This window comes from Zootoca vivipara, chromosome 12 (assembly GCF_965207765.1).
Source record: "Zootoca vivipara chromosome 12, rZooViv2.hap1.1, whole genome shotgun sequence".
NCBI lineage: Eukaryota > Metazoa > Chordata > Lepidosauria > Squamata > Lacertidae > Zootoca > Zootoca vivipara.
This window is the reverse complement of record NC_142595.1, coordinates 47,993,241-48,010,517: the sequence shown is the minus strand read 5'-3', so window position 1 is coordinate 48,010,517 and position 17,277 is coordinate 47,993,241. Positions and strand designations below refer to the sequence as shown.

At 50.6% G+C, this 17,277-nt stretch overlaps 1 protein-coding gene across 1 annotated transcript; it reads left to right on the top strand.

Annotated features, from left to right (window-relative positions):
- Positions 1 to 282: 282 nt before the first annotated feature.
- Positions 283 to 17,171, top strand: EFS (embryonal Fyn-associated substrate). The gene is made up of 6 exons (XM_035136311.3): positions 283 to 3,219; positions 7,245 to 7,580; positions 8,684 to 8,782; positions 11,702 to 12,376; positions 13,722 to 13,811; positions 15,424 to 17,171. The coding sequence occupies exons 1-6, from the start codon at positions 3,214 to 3,216 to the stop codon at positions 15,835 to 15,837; spliced, it is 1,620 nt and encodes a 539-aa protein (XP_034992202.1). The 5' UTR covers positions 283 to 3,213; the 3' UTR covers positions 15,838 to 17,171.
- Positions 17,172 to 17,277: the final 106 nt, after the last annotated feature.

The following is a 17,277-nucleotide window of genomic DNA, read 5'->3' as shown; positions in this document are numbered from 1 at the left end:
GCAGGTGTGTTTGCTTTAAAGGTACAGGGCCAATTCTTTGAGCTGGCTTCTTCCAACCGTGCTGCTAGTCCTTAAGATTCTGCAAGGTGATTCTTCTCCCTTTCTTTTCGAGGAGAGAGGAGCCTCTAGGACCCAGGACTTGGAGGCAGGAGAGAGGGAGGGGTCAGGGTCTGGAGAAGGAATAGACGCGAGTGTGAGCCCGAGGAGGGAGGGGAGGGAGCTGGGCTGTGAGCCAAATCCAGCTGCCTGCCCTTCTTTTTTTTCCTCCTCCTTCGCCCTTTCCCCCCTCCCCTCTCTGCCTTTTTCTAAAGGTCTCTCTCTCTCTCGCTCAGCACGTTTTGGTGGGAAAGAAAAGGAGGAAGGACCCGATTGCAAAAGGAGGAGAGCAGGAAAGAAAGAAGAGAAAGGAAAGAAAGGGCGAGAGAAAGAAGGTGATTCTCCCGGCAGCCGCGGGAGGGAGAAAGAAAAGAGAGAAAGAGAAAGAAAGAGTGGCAAAAGCTGAAAGGAGGAGGAGAAGAAGTAACACATCCGGCCATACCGGAGCCGGAGAGGGGGCGGGAGGCGAGACTTTTGCAGGGAGAAAGAAGGGAAGAGGACAAAATGGGAGAGGGAGGAGGAGGAGGCGAGGGCGCCGTTCGCCCTCCAACAGATGGGAGCGAGAAGAAGTAATCCCTTCGCCCAAACTGGGAGGGGGAAAAAGAGAAAGGAGAGACGCGCGTGGAGAGGAGAGAAGGAAGGAAGAAGGAGACAATGATGGAGAAGGCGCTTTGAAGTCCTCGAGGAGCCTCCGCTCTGCTTCCACCTCCTGCCCTCTTTCTGCTTTTCTTACCCAACTCTCATTCAATCTTTTCTTTCCCCACGACCTCCTTTCCCCGGGTCGCTTTGCGCACCAGGATTGCGCACCAGCCAGCCAGGACCGCGCGTTTCCCTTCCTTCCACCTGATCCCTGCTTTCTCCTTTTGGTCCCCTCTTTCGCCTCCCCTCCTTTTCCTCTTCGTCGCCTACTTTCTGCCTCCCAGCCAGCTGTAATTTTTTCTTTTTTCGACTGGCCTCCTTTTCTTCCCCCTCACCTAGTTTCCATCCAGCAACTTGGTTTCTGACTTGGCCGGATAAATTGCTATCTTGCAAGGAAGCAAGCAGGCCGGACCCTTCTATTATTGGCTTGAGTGGGAGCCAGGATCCCAGCCGAAGGGGAAAAGGCCAAAAAAAACCCTAAATTTTGTGGGTGTGGGTATCTGCTTTTCCTTGGAAGAGAGTTCCCCCCAAATTAAGCCTGCAGCAAAATTAAGCCTGCCTCAGCATAAAATAGATGTGTGTAGGAAGGAGCTAATAATATTCCCCCCCCAAAAAAAAAGAAAGGAAAAAAGATGGACTTGCGACATTTCAAGAGAACTGGTCTCCCTCCAAAATGCAGAGCATCTGGAAAGCAAACCGCCAGTCTCTCATTTTAAACCCACAGAAGAGGGAAAACACAACTTGGGAGTCTTGAGAGAGAAAATTACTACTTCAGGTTAATATGGAAAGCTGAAGTCTGGTTTATCCAAGCTGACTGTTTGGACTTTGCTTGTGGCAAATGACAGAGAGGAGTATGGTTGGTTTGGATCAGCTGCTTTTTCATCTGGATTGCGCAGTCTTTTTTCTGGATGCTGCAGATTAATTCAACTTCTAAAGTCCACCTGTGTCCACTTGGATTGGGGTTGCAGCACACATGTATACATTTTCTGGATGTTGGACCCCGTCATTCGTCGAACACTGATTCTGGATTTGGGCTGGATTGAATATTTGCGCTAGCGAGTTATTTTTCTAGATTTTGGCAGCCCTCCCAATTACTTTCGTTGTTGTTGTTGTTGTTGGAAAAAACGCTGCTTTTTCTGGATTATAAAGGGTGCGGAAACAACATCATGTGGGATTCCTCAAAGTTTACAAATGATTTTGGGGGGTTTTCTGAAGAGCATCAAGTTTCCCATGCTTTGAAAAAGCTAAAATTATGGTGTGTCATCTCCCCCATCACCAAATCTTACATCTCCTCTGTAGTCTGAGGGAGAAAACATGGGTCTTTCTTAGGCAATGAGCTTACACTAATGTGCATCACTATTTTTGAAGTTTGATTTTTGTCAGTATTAGCATTTTCAAGCTTCACGTCTCCTGGAGATTTGGAGATTTCTGCAAAGCAGGCTGGATTTGTACACAGACTTATTATTATTATTATTATTATTATTATTTGGGAGAAAAATTGGATCAAACCTCAGGATTTAAAAAAGAATTTAGTGTCCTGGGTCTTGGGGAAAGTTTGCAAAACACCATGGAAATTTCAAGACATGGTAAATACTGCCTGCACTCTCAGGAAAAAACTGACCTGCTGGGTGTGTGTGTGTGTGCTTTTTTAATCTATTTCGGAGAAGTAGGAAAGTTTGTTAGCATCTGTGGATCTACAGACTTTCTGCTGGCAAGGCTTTTGGCTTGAAAGGAATAGCTCAGGAAGGCTTTCTGGATTTCATGACGATGCAAAAATCCGTGGTCGTTCTTCCGAGCGTGCCAGTTTTTTTTAAAAACAAGGACCTTTGGAGAGAAGTATTGCAAATGCCTCTGTTTTGGGTTGCAATTCCACTCTGCGGTTGCAACACAAGCCCATGTTCCAACTTGTTACTCTTTCGCCTTGTCTGCTTCATCAATCCATGCAGCCTGAGCGGCCTGGAAGCAGCCAGGCCTACTCAGATGGTTTTTCTGGGAAGCTTTTGCTGACCAAGAGATTTGGGAAGGCTTACAAAAACTTCTGGGGTGTGGGGGAAAGAGCATTGCAAATTGAAAGTGGCTGGACTTCTGAGAAACCAGACTCCTAGCAATCAAAGGACAGGGAGTGTTTGAGTTCGGTTGGAAATTACCTTTTTCCCTCCCGCTTTGCATTGACAAATTTGCCAACTTTTTTGTTTGTTGAGAAACTCTTTGTTTTGAATCTGCTCTGGCTTCTTCCATCCCCAAAGCACTGGATATTTTTTTTTCAAGGATATAAGAAACCAGTGTTGAATTTCTCAGGAATCTCCTCTTTGTTTCGGAACAACCAAGTGTGTGGACAAAATAATGCACCTAGAGGCGGGGATATTGTTTTCGGAAGCCGGAGGAACAGAGGTGTAATCTTCGTTCACAATCTCCTGGGTCTGCGGTTGTCCCTTTCCCACTTCTCAGTCTTCGACACCCTGCCTTTTGCAAAGCAACATGTCTGTAAGTATGCTCAGCTAGGAAAAGAGAGCCAGGTATTTAGCTAGCCCTGAGAGCAAAGTCTAGAGTTGAATCTGGAATCCGGAGCTCTTTTGACCTAGGACAAAAGATTAGTTTCAGGGTCACTGGGCCACAGCATGTTCCAGGTGTACAAACAGTGAAGACTAGGGAAAGAAGTACAGAGCTGTAAAAAAAAACCTCTCCTGGGAACGTTTGCCAATGGAAAATCATTTTAAATTTCCCTCACAATTCCCTGAAGATGTTTAATCTCTGTGTGTGTGGGTCCCAGATTCACCTGAGATTTTGCTTCAGGTGAAATTGGATGGCCTTGCTTCTTGGTTGAAGAAGGGTCCTTGCTGTCACTGGGCCTTAGCAACCCAGCACCTGTTTGAATGTTGAAGCTCAGAATACCCGGGTGTCCCCAAGTATATTCAGTAGGTCTTTGCTTAATAACGTGACTTAATACATTTGGGGGCAGAGGATCTGGGTGCTTTTGTAGGTTTGAGCCCCCGGGCCTTTCCACTTTCTCAAATCAAGGCACATCTCAGTTGATTTTATCTTACTTTCTGCAGCTTTACCAGAGAGAGAGAGAGAGAGAGAGAGAGAGAGAGAGAGAGAGAGAGAGAGAGAAGGTCAGGGACCCCTCAGAAAGGACCCTCCCCCTATAGAGAAACACATGCTAACTTCTTGAACATTGCCCTCATTTCTAAGCAGCCCTGCACCCAACTCCCCAATGAGATCATCTCTGGCAAAGAATTATCTGTCAGCACCCAAATTGGCTCTTTCCCTCCCCACCCCACACCCCTTGATTGCCACATATTAATGGCCAAGATCTGCCTTATATTTTAATCTGATTCTTTTTATTGTCGTAGGCCACTTTCGGAACTGGTTTGACTGGAAAGCAAGCTAGCAGTAGCGACAGGGATCTGGCCCCCTAAGGGCTATTTTATCTGCCCCCCCCCGCCCCCCAGAAACTCTTCCTAAATTTTAATCAAGGGATCAGTAACACAATAAAATGCCCCCTCTTTTTGCGCGTAAGGTCACTGGGTTGTAGTCGATGCTAACCCTACGCAGAGGTGGCCCATTGAAATGAATGGACCTAAGTTAGCCGTGGCCATTAACTTCAGTGGGTCTTCTCTTGAGTATTGGATACATACAACCCATTGCTTTTCAAAGCTGTGGGACTCATTTCCAGATGTGTCAGTCATTTCAGCAAAAAGACAAACCCAATGTCTCGAAGATTTCACCGATTCCCCAGTTCAGTGTCTCATCTCTCCTTTGGGATTTGAATGTTCACATTTGCAAGTCATGTGGAGCGTGAATATGCATGTTCCATAGCATCTCTTACTAATGTGCTCTTACTGATGAGGCAACTTTACTGCGGAGCCCGGATACCTGCAAAGGGCTGCCAGTTTGTGTTGCAAAATGCAACTGCCATCTGGAAAATGGGTGTGTGTGTGTGTGTGTGTGTGGACACGACTAAACGACTAAACAACAACAAAATATGAGCAGTACAGTCGTACCTTGGAAGTCAAACAGAATCCATTCCGGAAGTCGGTTCGACTTCCAAAACATTCGGAAACCAAAGCGCGGCTTCCAGCTGGCCGCAGGAAGCTCCTGAAGCCAAGCGGAAGCCGTGTCGGACATTCAGCTTCCAAAAATCATTCCAACACTCACTTCTGGGTTTCGATCTCTTCGGGAGCAAAGGCGTTCGAGATCCAAGGTACGACTGTTTTTTTTTAAAAAAAAACCTCTTAGGAAGGCATCTGTTCAGCTTCTTCCACTCCAGGAAGAGTTTCAAGCAGGCAATATTAAAAAGGGAAGGCAGATGCATGCATCCAAAAAAATAAAAAATCATGGTACAGCCTTTCTTGGACTATACTACTTCAGAATATTGGGGGGGGGGGAGAGAGAGAGAGTTGAATCCTTCTCTGCAACTCTCTGCTGTTTAAAGTGGCAGAGCCTCGCTTCCCAAATGCAGGGAGGGTTGTACTTGTTTTGTGGTGCCTATTTCTATCTGCATGCACTTCTGCTTAGCCGGTAGCCCAGTCCCTGCCACATTTGGCCTTTGGCTTGCCTGTGCGGGTGGCTGTGAGTTATAAGCTACGACTTGGGAGAAACAGATGGCAGCCTGGGATTTAGGGGGATTTGGGTGGCAAAAGCGAGAGTGTTGGAGAGAATGCATTGCTCTGCACAAGATAGGGGGGCTCGCCCTGAGCTCATTTATCGCCTCCTGGGCTGCATCTAACTAACTGGGCTACCGGCATCTGGGCCTGTGGCTATCTAGGGTTAACACAGATGTGTGAACATATGCATTCAGAGCAGCTCTGTCTGGGAAACACCCTGGATCGAGGGACAACCCTTGTGATGCAATATACCGGTATATCCCATGTGGGGAGCGGGTGGGTCCTCCAGCTCCCAGCCAAGGAGTATAGAATCACAGGATCGTAGAGTTGGAAGGGACCCCGAGGGTCATCCAGTCCAACCCCCCCCAACAATGCAGGGATATTTTGCCCAACATGAGGCTCGGCCCGCACGACAAAGGGTCAGGGAGGGTGGGAGTTGTAGTCCAGAAGGACACACCCACCCTTGCAGATCTGTCTCCAGGCGGAACGATCTGTCTCCAGGCGGGCGAATCCTGAGTCAATTCTAGGGTTGTGCGGAGTCAGGAAGAGGGGATACAGCCTCTTTGTGTGGCTGCTGATCCGTAGGTGAAGTTTCGGGCGCCTGTCTTGGACACAGGGTTGTACGCCAAGGGTTTGTTTCCTGCTGAGTCTCGCTGTGTCTGAGCATCCCCCCAAAAAGGACAGCGTGTGCCCGTCTGCAGTAGCAGGAGGCTGTGTGATGGCCTGTCCTTACGGCTGTGTGTTATGTCCTTAAAACTACCAACAACCAGGCAAGTCTGGGCGTTTGCCTCTCCTGGGTATGCTCAAGTGCCGGGGGCCAAATCAAGAACTGACCCACCCTCCCAAAGGCATCTCGCTGGCGCCAACCAGCTGATCAAACTTTATTATGGCACTTAAGCAAGCGAGGTCTTTTGTTTGAGGCAGCCAGCTCCTTTCCACCTTTCTGTTGACAGTGAAGCTGTCTTATCAAAGGCCTTGGAGCTCAATGTAACCTCCCTGCGGGCAGGGCAGACAGGGACAAACAGTGTGGAAGGGGGGGTGTCTCTGTGCCGTCCTCATGTGCTTCCTGGTAGCATCTAGTGGTGGTTGTGAAATGCAGAGTGTTTCTGAAAGCTGGGATCCCAGCTGCTGTCGGGACTACAACTCCCATCATCCCTGGCTAGCAGGATCAGTGGACAGGGATGATGGGAGTTGTAGTTCAACAACAGCAAGCTTGAGAAACACACTGGCTAGGCAGACCCTCAAGAACTTCTCAGGTTCTCTCTGTGTGTGTGTGCGATTTGCACATCCCTGGGAGAATTCTGCAGTCTGTACTGGGATATCATTTCATCTGTTCCTTTAAATTTATACACTGCTTGATTGTAAAGGAGGTGGGGGCCTTCAAAGCGGTTCGCAAAAAAGAATAAAGCGATCGGCAAAAGCTGCGAAGAACAGCAATTCAAACAACAGCAAGCTAAAAGCATATGAAAAACACACGCCCGGCATTCCACATACCTGGGTAGGCTCGCCTAAGCGAAAAGAGTGCAGCAAAGGCGCCTTTCCTGATGTCAAGAGGCAGGGAGTTCCAAAGTCTAGGCACGGCCACACAAACGGAACAAGTATTCAATGCAGATCAAGTATTAGGTGGCACCCGGAGCAAGTTGGGCAGATTGAAGCAGCCACGTCAGCATACGTGGAGTTTTGTGAAGAAGATACAGCTCAGTTGGCAGAGCAGGAGACTCTTAACCTCAGGGTGGTGGGTTCGAGCCCCACGTTGGGCGGGAGATTCCTACACTGCAGGGGGTGGGGCTATACGATCCTCGTGGCCCCTTCCAACTCTGTGATTCTGTGAGTTCATATAGAGATGTCGTTACTCTGCCGGCATTTTGAGGGATACCTGACCTGCCCTCTGCTTCCTGCCAGGCCCAGCTCTGCCGTGCCCTGTACGACAACGCAGCCGAGTGCCCGGACGAGCTCTCCTTCCGCAAGGGCGACTTGATGGTCCTGCTGCAGCCCGAAGCCCCGGGCCTGGAGGGCTGGCACCTGTGCTCCTTGCATGGGCAGCAGGGGATTGTGCCAGCCAACCGGGTCAGAGTCCTCCCCGAGCCAGGGTCCCCAGGGCCCACCGCTCGCCGGAACCACGTCCCAGCAGACGTCTACCAGGTGCCCAGGAAGGAGGCGGCAGCGGCGGTCGGGACTGCCTACGAAGGGCCCCAGGATGAGCGGAGGAGGAGGGGGCTCAGGAAGGAGGAGCAGGAGGTGAGGAAAGGTCATTTATTTATTTGACCCAGGTTTTCAGGCGAGGATTCTCTCCTGGGCCCTGCTTGGAGCTGCTGTCAGAAATTGAACTTGGGACCTTCTGCATGCAAAGCAGATTTAGCTCTATTCCTTAGAACCCCAAACCTTGAGATTTGAGGCCAATATTCCACTAGGTGTAACCCCTGGGTGGGGGGGGGTGCAGCTGCCGGTTTATTAGCTCCACCCCTTCTCTTTCAGCCACGCCCCCTTTAGCGCTGCCACCTCCCCCCTGACAGAAAGAGCATTCTTGTCGTTCTTAATTAGAATCGTATACTTTATCCGTAGATCTCGGGGTGGTTCACAACGACAAATATAACAAACGCAGAATACGCAGTGAAAAATGAGAACGAAAATGAACCCATAATTCCCCCGTCCACAACACATTTAAAAGGCCGTGGAATATTAATCAGCCAAAGGCTGAAGAGGAACGTTTTTGCCTGATGCTTGGGAGGTGTATAATGAAGGTGCTAGGCAAGCCTTCCTGGGGAGTGTGTCCCACAAATGGGGAGCCACCGCAGAAAAGGCCCTGTTCTCATGTAGCCGCCCTCTGGACCTCTGTGGAGTAAATTTATTTAAAGCAGCCTTCCCCCGCCAGTGGGAGTTGTTTTCCTTTTTTAAAAATGATATTTATTGAGTTTCCATTTTATAACATATGAATACAATCTTTGTTTTTCCACATAGGTTCAAACTCATCTGAGCTCATCAACTTCCCACCTCATGGTTACTTTGTTTCTTTGCTGTATCGTCACATTTCTAATATCCCCGTTTTTACCTTACATTATTCCCATGTCCTTTTTAATTTATCTGTAAAAAGGTAGAATTTTCAGCCTTATAAGCCTTTTTAGGTCATTCCTGCCAGTGTTGTTTTCCAAAACACTGGAGGGCACCAGGTTGGCGAAGGTTGCTCTTAAGGTATTCCTCTGGGGCTACGGCCAAATCTCACGGCTTGTACTGGCTGCCTTTCGCTACTGCAAAACAATCCCATCCATGAACCTCAGGATGTAGCCACGACTTCCTTTTGTTGATCCTGGTTTGATTCCTCTCTCTTCCTCCTCCGCCCCCAGGTTTATGAGGTGCCACCGCCCGCCAGACCCTGCCCTCTGCCCCCCGAGGGGATCTATAGGGTGCCTCGGAGCACCAGAAGAGACGGGGACCCCGCAGAGGTTAGTGCTTACGCTCACTGGGGGAACTGCACGATGAAATCCAAGCGGCTGGCTGCATTATCGTTGACTGTGATGGTGTTTAGTTAATTAACACATTTAAAAAAATCTCAATCCCTTCAAGGAGATTGGAGCTTTGCAGACGGTTCATCCCTCTCTCTCCCATCCTCTCAACAACCCTGAGAGGTAGGCCGGGGAGAAGGCGTGTGACTGGGAGCTTCGTGGATGATTTGAAGCCAGGTCTTCTTGGCTGTCGTCTGACGCTCCGACCACAGCGCAACACTGCCTGTAGGATTGGCACAGGGACTGCAGATGGCGGAAGCAGCGTTTTCAGTTGGCGAGAGGGCTTCGGTTTGCTGGGTGCCTGTATAGAGCAAAGTTTGAGGACCCCTGTTTCCGACTGAAGGCAACAATTCCTGCGTTGCTGCGGGTTGGGCTAGATGACCCTTGGGGGTCCCTTCCAACTCTGCGACGCTTTTGTATGCGGTGTTGCAGTAGTAAGGCTAATAACAGCCTTCCGCTTTGTCGCAATAGCAGTGTATTCGTTTCAAAATCTAGCCCCCTTAATCCCTCAGCTCCCAGGGCTTCCCCCCCCCCCCCCGAGTCCTGTTTTTTAACCTTGTCCCCCAAGGGTGAAGGCCCTGCCTTGTAGCCTGAACTGTGGGTGGGAAGATGCATTTGATAACCATGCCGTTTAAGACAACTGGGATTCGGCTGCCTGCTGTCAAGCATCCCCCCTCCATTGGAGAGCTGCCTTTGTGGACAGCTGGACCCGTCTGTTGCTAAAGACAGCTGCGGCCGTGCCGGTCTCCGAGGGTAACTGTATCTCAGCCCAAATGTGGAGACTGTTGTCTCCAGACCAAACTGGTGTCCTTTTCAGCCCCTAGATGGCCAGAGGTTGCCCTAGATGGCCGAAAGCTTCGTGGGGAGTGGCAGGAGGGGTTGGGCGGAGAGGGGACCACTTGGATCCGAAGGGCTGAATGTAAGAGATACACTCTTGAGTTTGGGGGTGCTGAGTGTGTGGGTCTGTGCCAAAGGATAGGGGGCAGCATCTTGGGGGAACAAGCCGCAGACATCTGCCGTGGGGCTCTTTGGGTTTGGGGGGGGATCTCTTCAAGGTGAATTTGTTTGGGATCAGGAAGCTGGGAACGGCAACTTAAAATGGCCGGAATGTCAGAAGCCATCGTATACCAAGTTAACACCATTGCTCCATCTAGGTCAGAAATCTCCCTATTAGGGGTGGGCAGCCTGCAGCCCATGGGTCAGTCATGGCCCAGCAGGGGTACCAGTTTGGCCCACAGGGCCAGATCTTCAAAGCCATGCCCACCTGTCAATCATTTGGCATCGCTCCAGTGGGCAAGTGACACTCATTAAGAGGTGGGGTTCAATTCTGTGTGTGCCAGTTCTTTGCAGGGTTTTCCCCCTCCAGCCCTACCCACCCAACCTGTGGCCCTTGGAGAATTGCCCATGATGAGATCTAGGAGTCTTGGTAGACCACAAACTTGACATGAGTCAACAGTGTGATGCAGCAGCTAAAAAAGCCAATGCAATTCTGGGCTGCATCAATAGGAGTATAGCATCTAGATCAAGGGAAGTAATAGTACCACTGTATTCTGCTCTGGTCAGACCTCACCTGGACTACTGTGTCCAGTTCTGGGCACCACAGTTCAAGAAGGATACTGACAAGCTGGAACGTGTCCAGAAGAGGGCAACCAAAATGGTCAAAGGCCTAGAAACGATGCCTTATGAGGAACGGCTTAGGGAGCTGCGTATGTTTAGCCTGGAGAAGAGAAGGTTAAGGGGTGATATGATAGCCATGTTCAAATATATAAAAGGATGTCATATAAAGGAGGGAGAAAGGTTGTTTTCTGCTGCTCCAGAGAAGTGGACACGGAGCAATGGATTCAAACTACAAGAAAGAAGATTCCACCTAAACGTTAGGAAGAACTTCCTGACAGTAAGAGCTGTTCGGCAGTGGAATTTGCTACCAAGGAGTGTGGTGGAGTCTCCTTCTTTGGAGGTCTTTAAGCAGAGACTTGACAGGCATATGTCAAGAATGCTTTGATGGTGTTTCCTGCTCGGCAGGGGGTTGGACTTGATGGCCCTTGTGGTCTCTTCCAACTCTACGATTCTATGATTCTATGAGATATCCTCCCCCCCGGCTGTCAAGAGTTTGCCACCCCTGTTGTAAACGAGCCAGAAATCCCCTTCCTCCCAAATCTGTGGTTCTCCTCGTTTCCTGGAGTTGATTAACATAGTACAGAATTCCTGGGAGGCTACCATTTCAGTCTGATGTTAGGGGGTTGTATGTATCCAAACACTTCCCCATATCTCCACATAAGACACCTCTTCCTATATACATAGAAAGGTAAGGCTGTTGTCGTGTTAGAGTTTGAATCCAGGGTGACAGCAGAAAGGCAGGTGAGCAAGCACGGGGCGGGGGGGAGGGCAGGTGGCCCAGGCAAGTTGCTTGGCAAACCCCTCTCCAAAGGGCCACCCCCTCTTTAAAAAGGGCTGTGGGGGGGTTGGTCGAACTGTGTGGGGATAGGCAAGGGGAGGGGTGAGGTGTAAAGCAGGCATCCCCAAACTCGGCCCTCCAGATGTTTTGGGACTACAACTCCCATCATCCCTAGCTAACAGGGATGATGGGAATTGTAGTCCCAAAACATCTGGAGGCCCGAGTTTGGGGATGCCTGGCCTAGAACCTTCTCACAAGCAGGCTAGTTTTCAACAGGTGAGGAGATTTTGATGTGAAGGAACACTCAGAGGTGCGACTCCTCATTCCCTACGTGAAACAGTGCACTCCAGGCAACGTTATAAAAAGTGACTGATTTGAACCCAAATTTTGGCGTTTCCACCCAGCACCTTAAACCTCGTTATCTCTCTCCTTCATCATCGTCCGTATCCTTCTGTGCTCCTCAGGTTTACGACGTCCCCTCCTCCCTGATCCGAGACTCTCTGTCCGACACGTACGACTCGCCTTCCCCTTGCCCAAAGAAAGTGGCCCGCGTCGCCCCTCAGCCCTCCGCCCCTCCGCCCTCCAACGACCCCTATGACGTGCCCCTCACCTTCAAGAAGCCCGCCGGTTTGGAAGAGGAAGGGGAGGCGGATGACGGGGGCTCGGAGATGCCCCTTGTCTACGCCACCCCGTCAAACCTGCGGCGCGCCTCGGCCTTGCTGAACTTGTACGAGTCGCCCGAGGAAGTGTTGGCGGGAGGCGGAGAGGAGGAAGAGGACGGGGGCATCTATGACGTCCCTCTGCTGGCGCCCGGCTCCCCGCCTCTTGAGGGGGCGCTCCAAGGACTGAGCTTGCGGGATCCGGGACCCCCTTCGAGACCCCGCTTGCCCTCGGCCGAAAGCCTGTCGCGGCGCCCCCTGCCTGCCCTTCCCAGTGAGGAGCGGCTTTCCGTCGAGCCCCCGCCCCCGTCCCCGAGCATTGTGCGGAAAGGGAGCATCCAGGACCGCCCTCTGCCCCCGCCCCCACCCCGGCTGGGGGGTCTTGGGGCAGGAGAGCACCTGGAGCAAGTCGCAGATGACGGGCACAACGAATACGAGGGAATCCGTCTGGCGGAGGAATACGACTACGTTCACCTTAAGGTGAGTTCAGCGGTGAACGGCTTGCCGCAATGTGTGTGCGTCAGCCCTTGACCCCAGGGCCAAGGCAGGGTCAGAAACCCCTTCATCCTCGCTCTGGGTTTGCATTTGATCCGACCAAGCTCTCACGCACAAAAATCATTTGTTTTCCTGCACTGAAATTAATTGTTTGCATCGGTTTTAATTGTACTGCTATTGTTACTGTTATTTCAGTGAAGTTCAATAAGTGTTGGTGATTTTCCAGAATAGTAAATCTGCTTAACCGCGGAATGGCAGGCAGAAATCCAACAGGTGGAGTTGTTTTTCCATCACTGTATCCTCACTCTGAAAATCCCCCGTAGCAGTTGCCTTCGACCTCTGGTAGAGACCCCTCAGTTGGTAGAGCATCTCAGGGGAGTGGGTTTGAGCCCCACATTGGGTGAAGGATTCCTGCATTGCAGGGGGTTGGACTAGATGACCCTCGGGGGCCCTTTCGAACTCTATGAATTTAATTTTTCGTGGCTTCACTCCCAAGGGATCCTGGGAAATGGGATCAGTGTTCTCTAAACATAGCATCCTCATGAAATGCAATCCCTTGGGTGTCTTGACAGCTGAACCGGATTTTAAAACACCTGAGCCATTTGCAGTGAAGCTCTGCTTCCAGCTCCCAAAAACCATTGAAATTATTATCGCCGCCACCACCACATTTCTGCGGTCTTCACCCAAAATCCGTGGCAAACAAGCCGAACTGTGCATCATTTACATGATGTTGATTTAAAAAAAAAACATTTAGAAAGAAAGATTTGTACATTGCTTAATCACAAAGCTCTAATAAATAAAGCTACCTGTGAAACACAGCTGAAGTGTACGAAACTCACTGACACAAATGTATACAAGATAAGTATCACTAAAACACATAAAATTCATAAAACTCTTAAAACAGAGAGAACTACATTATATGTCTGAGGAGGCAGATCTCTGAGCAGAAGGTCTCATTCTGTGTGGATAGTTAGATTGTGCAGCAATTTTGGTAGTCAGATAAAAGACTTCCCCCAAAAAAGGCATGGACCACGGTACATTCCCACCAAATATGTTTCTCAAGGAGACTGGGAAAGGGATGGGGGGAAAGTGTCAAACCATAATGAGGCATAGAGCAGCAGGAACAGGTTGCAAGGACCTGTGAAGGCTACCTGAATGTACTCTGGAAATGTGGCTGGTTTCTTTGTTGTGCTACTGATGACGTTTTCTGGATCATTTGATACGAAATTTGATCTTCTCGGGAGACCAAACACCTCATCACCTCCTAAGCTTTCTGTTCCACTTTACCTTGCACACATACCCACAATTCTGCCTCTCTCTTCCTTCCCAGGGAGCAGATAAAACGCAGCCCAAAGCTACAACTTCTGAAGGAAGCCTAGGACTCGCCCTTTCTGGAGACACGACCCAGGCTGAGGAAATGGTATGTTTCGCTTTTTAAAAGGTACTAATGTCTTCAGCTTAGGCTGGGGACGGATCCTGGCATTTCCCTCCCTGTGAAGCAGGCCTCTTGGTTTTTCAGGGGGGGTTTCCCCCAAAGGAGAGCCGGCCCGAGACCCTGAAGAGACTCTGCCAAGGCCACGCAGTCGGTCTGTTGTCAAGGTGGGGTGGGACGTGCCTGGCGCTGCAGTCTAAACCACTGAGCCCCTTGGGCTTGCCAATCAGAAGGTTGGCAGTTCGAATCCCCATGACGGGGTGGGCGCCCGTTGCTCTGCCACCCTAGCAGTTTGGAAGCACACCAATGCAAGTAGATAAATAGGTACCGCTGAGGCAGGAAGGTAAATAGCGTTTCCGTGCGCTCTGGTTTCCGTCACGGTGTCCCGTTGCGCCAGAAGAAGTTTAGTCATGCTGGCCACATGACCCTGAAAAGCTGTCTGTGGACAAACACCATCTCCCTTGGCCCGAAAGTGAGATGAGCGCCGCAACCCCATAGTCACCTTTGACTGGACTTAAACATCCAGGGGTCCTTTACCGTTACCTTTTACCTAGGGGTGGGGTTCTAAGGTGGTCTTCCCACAAACCACGCTCAGCCTTGGTCCAGCAGTGTGCATGACACACACGCACCCTTACAACATAAGCAGGCAGAGGGGGAAGGCGGCTGCCATGTTGGATGGCAACGAAGGTTGCCATCTTGAATTTCCCATAATGCCCCCGGGAGGGATGCTACATAACTGCATTTGGTTATGTCACAAGAGCCAAGGAGGCACACATACAACAAGGCGGCTACAGATGAGGGGGCAGTTAGCTCCCACTGAAGTCTTACGTAGGCCAGGATTTTGCTAGGTTCTTCCTCCCAGTGAAAACCTTGGCAGGAAGGCCCAAAATAAGGCACAAGCAAGAAGTGGAGCCTTTTTGACAGCTTGGGGGCCATGTTCCAGGGCCAGAGGCAGCAAATGGAGGCGGCCACAGACTCTTAATTTCAGCTTAGAAGGCAATATTCCAGCCACACGGAAGCACTTGAGAGGAGAGTGTGGAGCAGGGCTGAGGAGGGGTATGGCCTAGCGAGGGACCTGAGAGCCTGATGTGAGGGCATGGAGGGCCACATACAGCTTCTGGGCCTGAAGCTCCTCTCCCCCCACAATGAAGAAGCCCAGATCTCATCCTCACTGGGTTCCTCTGACATGTGCAAAGCAAGAGATCCTCTGATCATGGCAGCTAGGGTAGTTCTGGGGGCATTATGGGAAATTGGAGTTGGGAGCCAGCAGCAGCAGCGAGGAACAGAGAAGAGCATTGGGGAATTTTGAGGTCCTTGCCCTCAAAACCATCAAATTGCCCCCCTCAAACCTTCTCTTGTGCCAATGAGGGAGGTTTTTGTTCTGTTGTAAAAAGCATGCCACTTAAATAAGTCTCCCCATGTTCGATCTGCTTGAATTTTCAGAATTGCACACAGACATGTTCTCTGGCGCCCAACGGGAAAGATTTCCCAGGCGAAGGAAGCAGCCAGCCATCTCTCGTCTCTGAAAATAATGCCCACAACCACACAGCCAGAGTGAGCAAAATGGCAGCCGTCTAACCTTTTTCTCTTCGGTTTATAGGCTCCGCCTTCGCCCGAGGACAGCCAGCTTCTGCAGTTCTACACGGGGCAGTGCCAGACACATTACACCACCCTGCTCTCAGCCATCGAGGCGCTCCTGGCCAGCGCCAGTGCCCACCAGCCACCGTGGGTCTTCGTGCCCCATGGGAAGTTTGTCATCGTCACGGCGCACAAACTGGTCTTCGTGGGGGACACCGTGTCCCGCCTGGCATCCTCGGCAACGGTTCGGGCCAGGGTAGGGGCGGCAAGCGGCACCCTCTGCCAGGCCCTGAAGGACGCCGTGCTCTCGGTCAAGGGGGCCGCCCTGCACTACCCCTCTCCGCCCGCCGCCCGGGAGATGCGCGAGTGCGTGGCAGAGCTCTCCCGGCAAGCCTTGGCCTTCACTTCCTTGCTTGGCACCCTGGCGCCATCTTGAATCCTGCGTCGTGTGTCAGTGCCGATTCACCGCCAGCAAACTCCTGCCCTGAAGCTGTGAGACACTACGACCCCCTCCTGTGGCAATAACTGCAATGCTGCTTGGTGGTTTTCTGGGACTGAGGAGGCCCGAACCTGCCCCATGGATAACTCTGGCCCTTGCCTAAGGACAAATGTTTCCCTTAAGTTCCAGCAGCCATCTTGTCAGGGCCTCTTAACCCCCCATGGCGTTCAGGGTCTGCAGCCAGAAGCAACGTTTAGTGACCTTTGACCCTTGGGTGCTCAGTTTCGACCCACAGAGGAGACGGCCTTGCTCGACTTCATGACAAGAAATGGTCCTTGTCAGTGCCAGACCTTTGCCTCTTTGGTTTTACTCCCTAGCCCTTGCACCTGCGAGCAGCCATCTTGGACAGTTTCCTAACCAAAGAACGTTCCAGACCTTCAGCCTCTGACCCGACACTGCGCATCGTGACACCCATTTCCCCGCTCCGGTTAGGTTTTGCTAATTCTGACATAGGTTCCACCCTGAAAACATCAAAGGTTTCTCAGACGCCCCTCGATAAAGATGGCGGCGTGAGGTCGTAAGACCAAAGACACATCTCCTCGCTGGCTCTTCGTAGACTTGACAACAGTTCTTAAGAGTGAAAAAAAAACCCAAACCTGAATGGGAAAGGAGCTGAAGGGAAACAGAATTGATGGGAAATGACCCTTGTCATCCTGAAACAAAAGATTATGGAGCAACGGCTAGAGAAAGAGCGGGGATTGGGAGAATGGCCAATATTGCTGCAGCAGAGAGGTTTATGGGAAATTGCCAACGGGGCAAAAGAAGACAAAATGCAGAGAGGCAGCCAAATGTGAAAAGAAGCAAATTCATCTGGGGCAGAAGGGAGGAAGCCGAGGGTGAATAGGAAACGATAAAAAAATGGACAACGGGGGCGGGTCAGTATGGACACTGTTATGATGCACAGTGTGAACTAGCAACACAAATAACTGGGCAGGGGGTTATTGAGCCACTGCTAGGTCAGCGGAATAATGCCAGCACCTGGAAGGGGTCAGTATCCTTAATAATGAAAGTCCTTCAGCTTGATCTACGGATTCATTCCTCAGGATTGTTGTCTTCCTCTGAAAAAAAAAAACCCTTTAGATATTGGACAACTGCCAGACAATTCTGCAGTTTACAGCACGCACACACACACACATATACAGGCTCCCTGCGACGACCCTCATCTCACTTCCTCACCAGGAAACAAACGGGGTCAAGAATATCTCTCTCAGGAAATATTTGCCAAGTTATTTTCTAGGTTTGATGACAATAAAAATGGGTGAAAAAACAAACACCCATGCTGTGTTGCTTCCTTCCACATCCTGATTGGTTTTCCCCTCCTCTCCCCGCCCCGCAAATCTCCCCCCGACAACTCTGGCGTGCTTTGATTCCATTTCT

Coding starts and splice junctions, on each gene's coding strand:
- EFS (XM_035136311.3), top strand. Junction 7,581..8,683: donor TCAGGAAGGAGGAGCAGGAG/GTGAGGAAAGGT, acceptor CTCCGCCCCCAG/GTTTATGAGGTGCCACCGCC. Junction 13,812..15,423: donor CGACCCAGGCTGAGGAAATG/GTATGTTTCGCT, acceptor TTCGGTTTATAG/GCTCCGCCTTCGCCCGAGGA.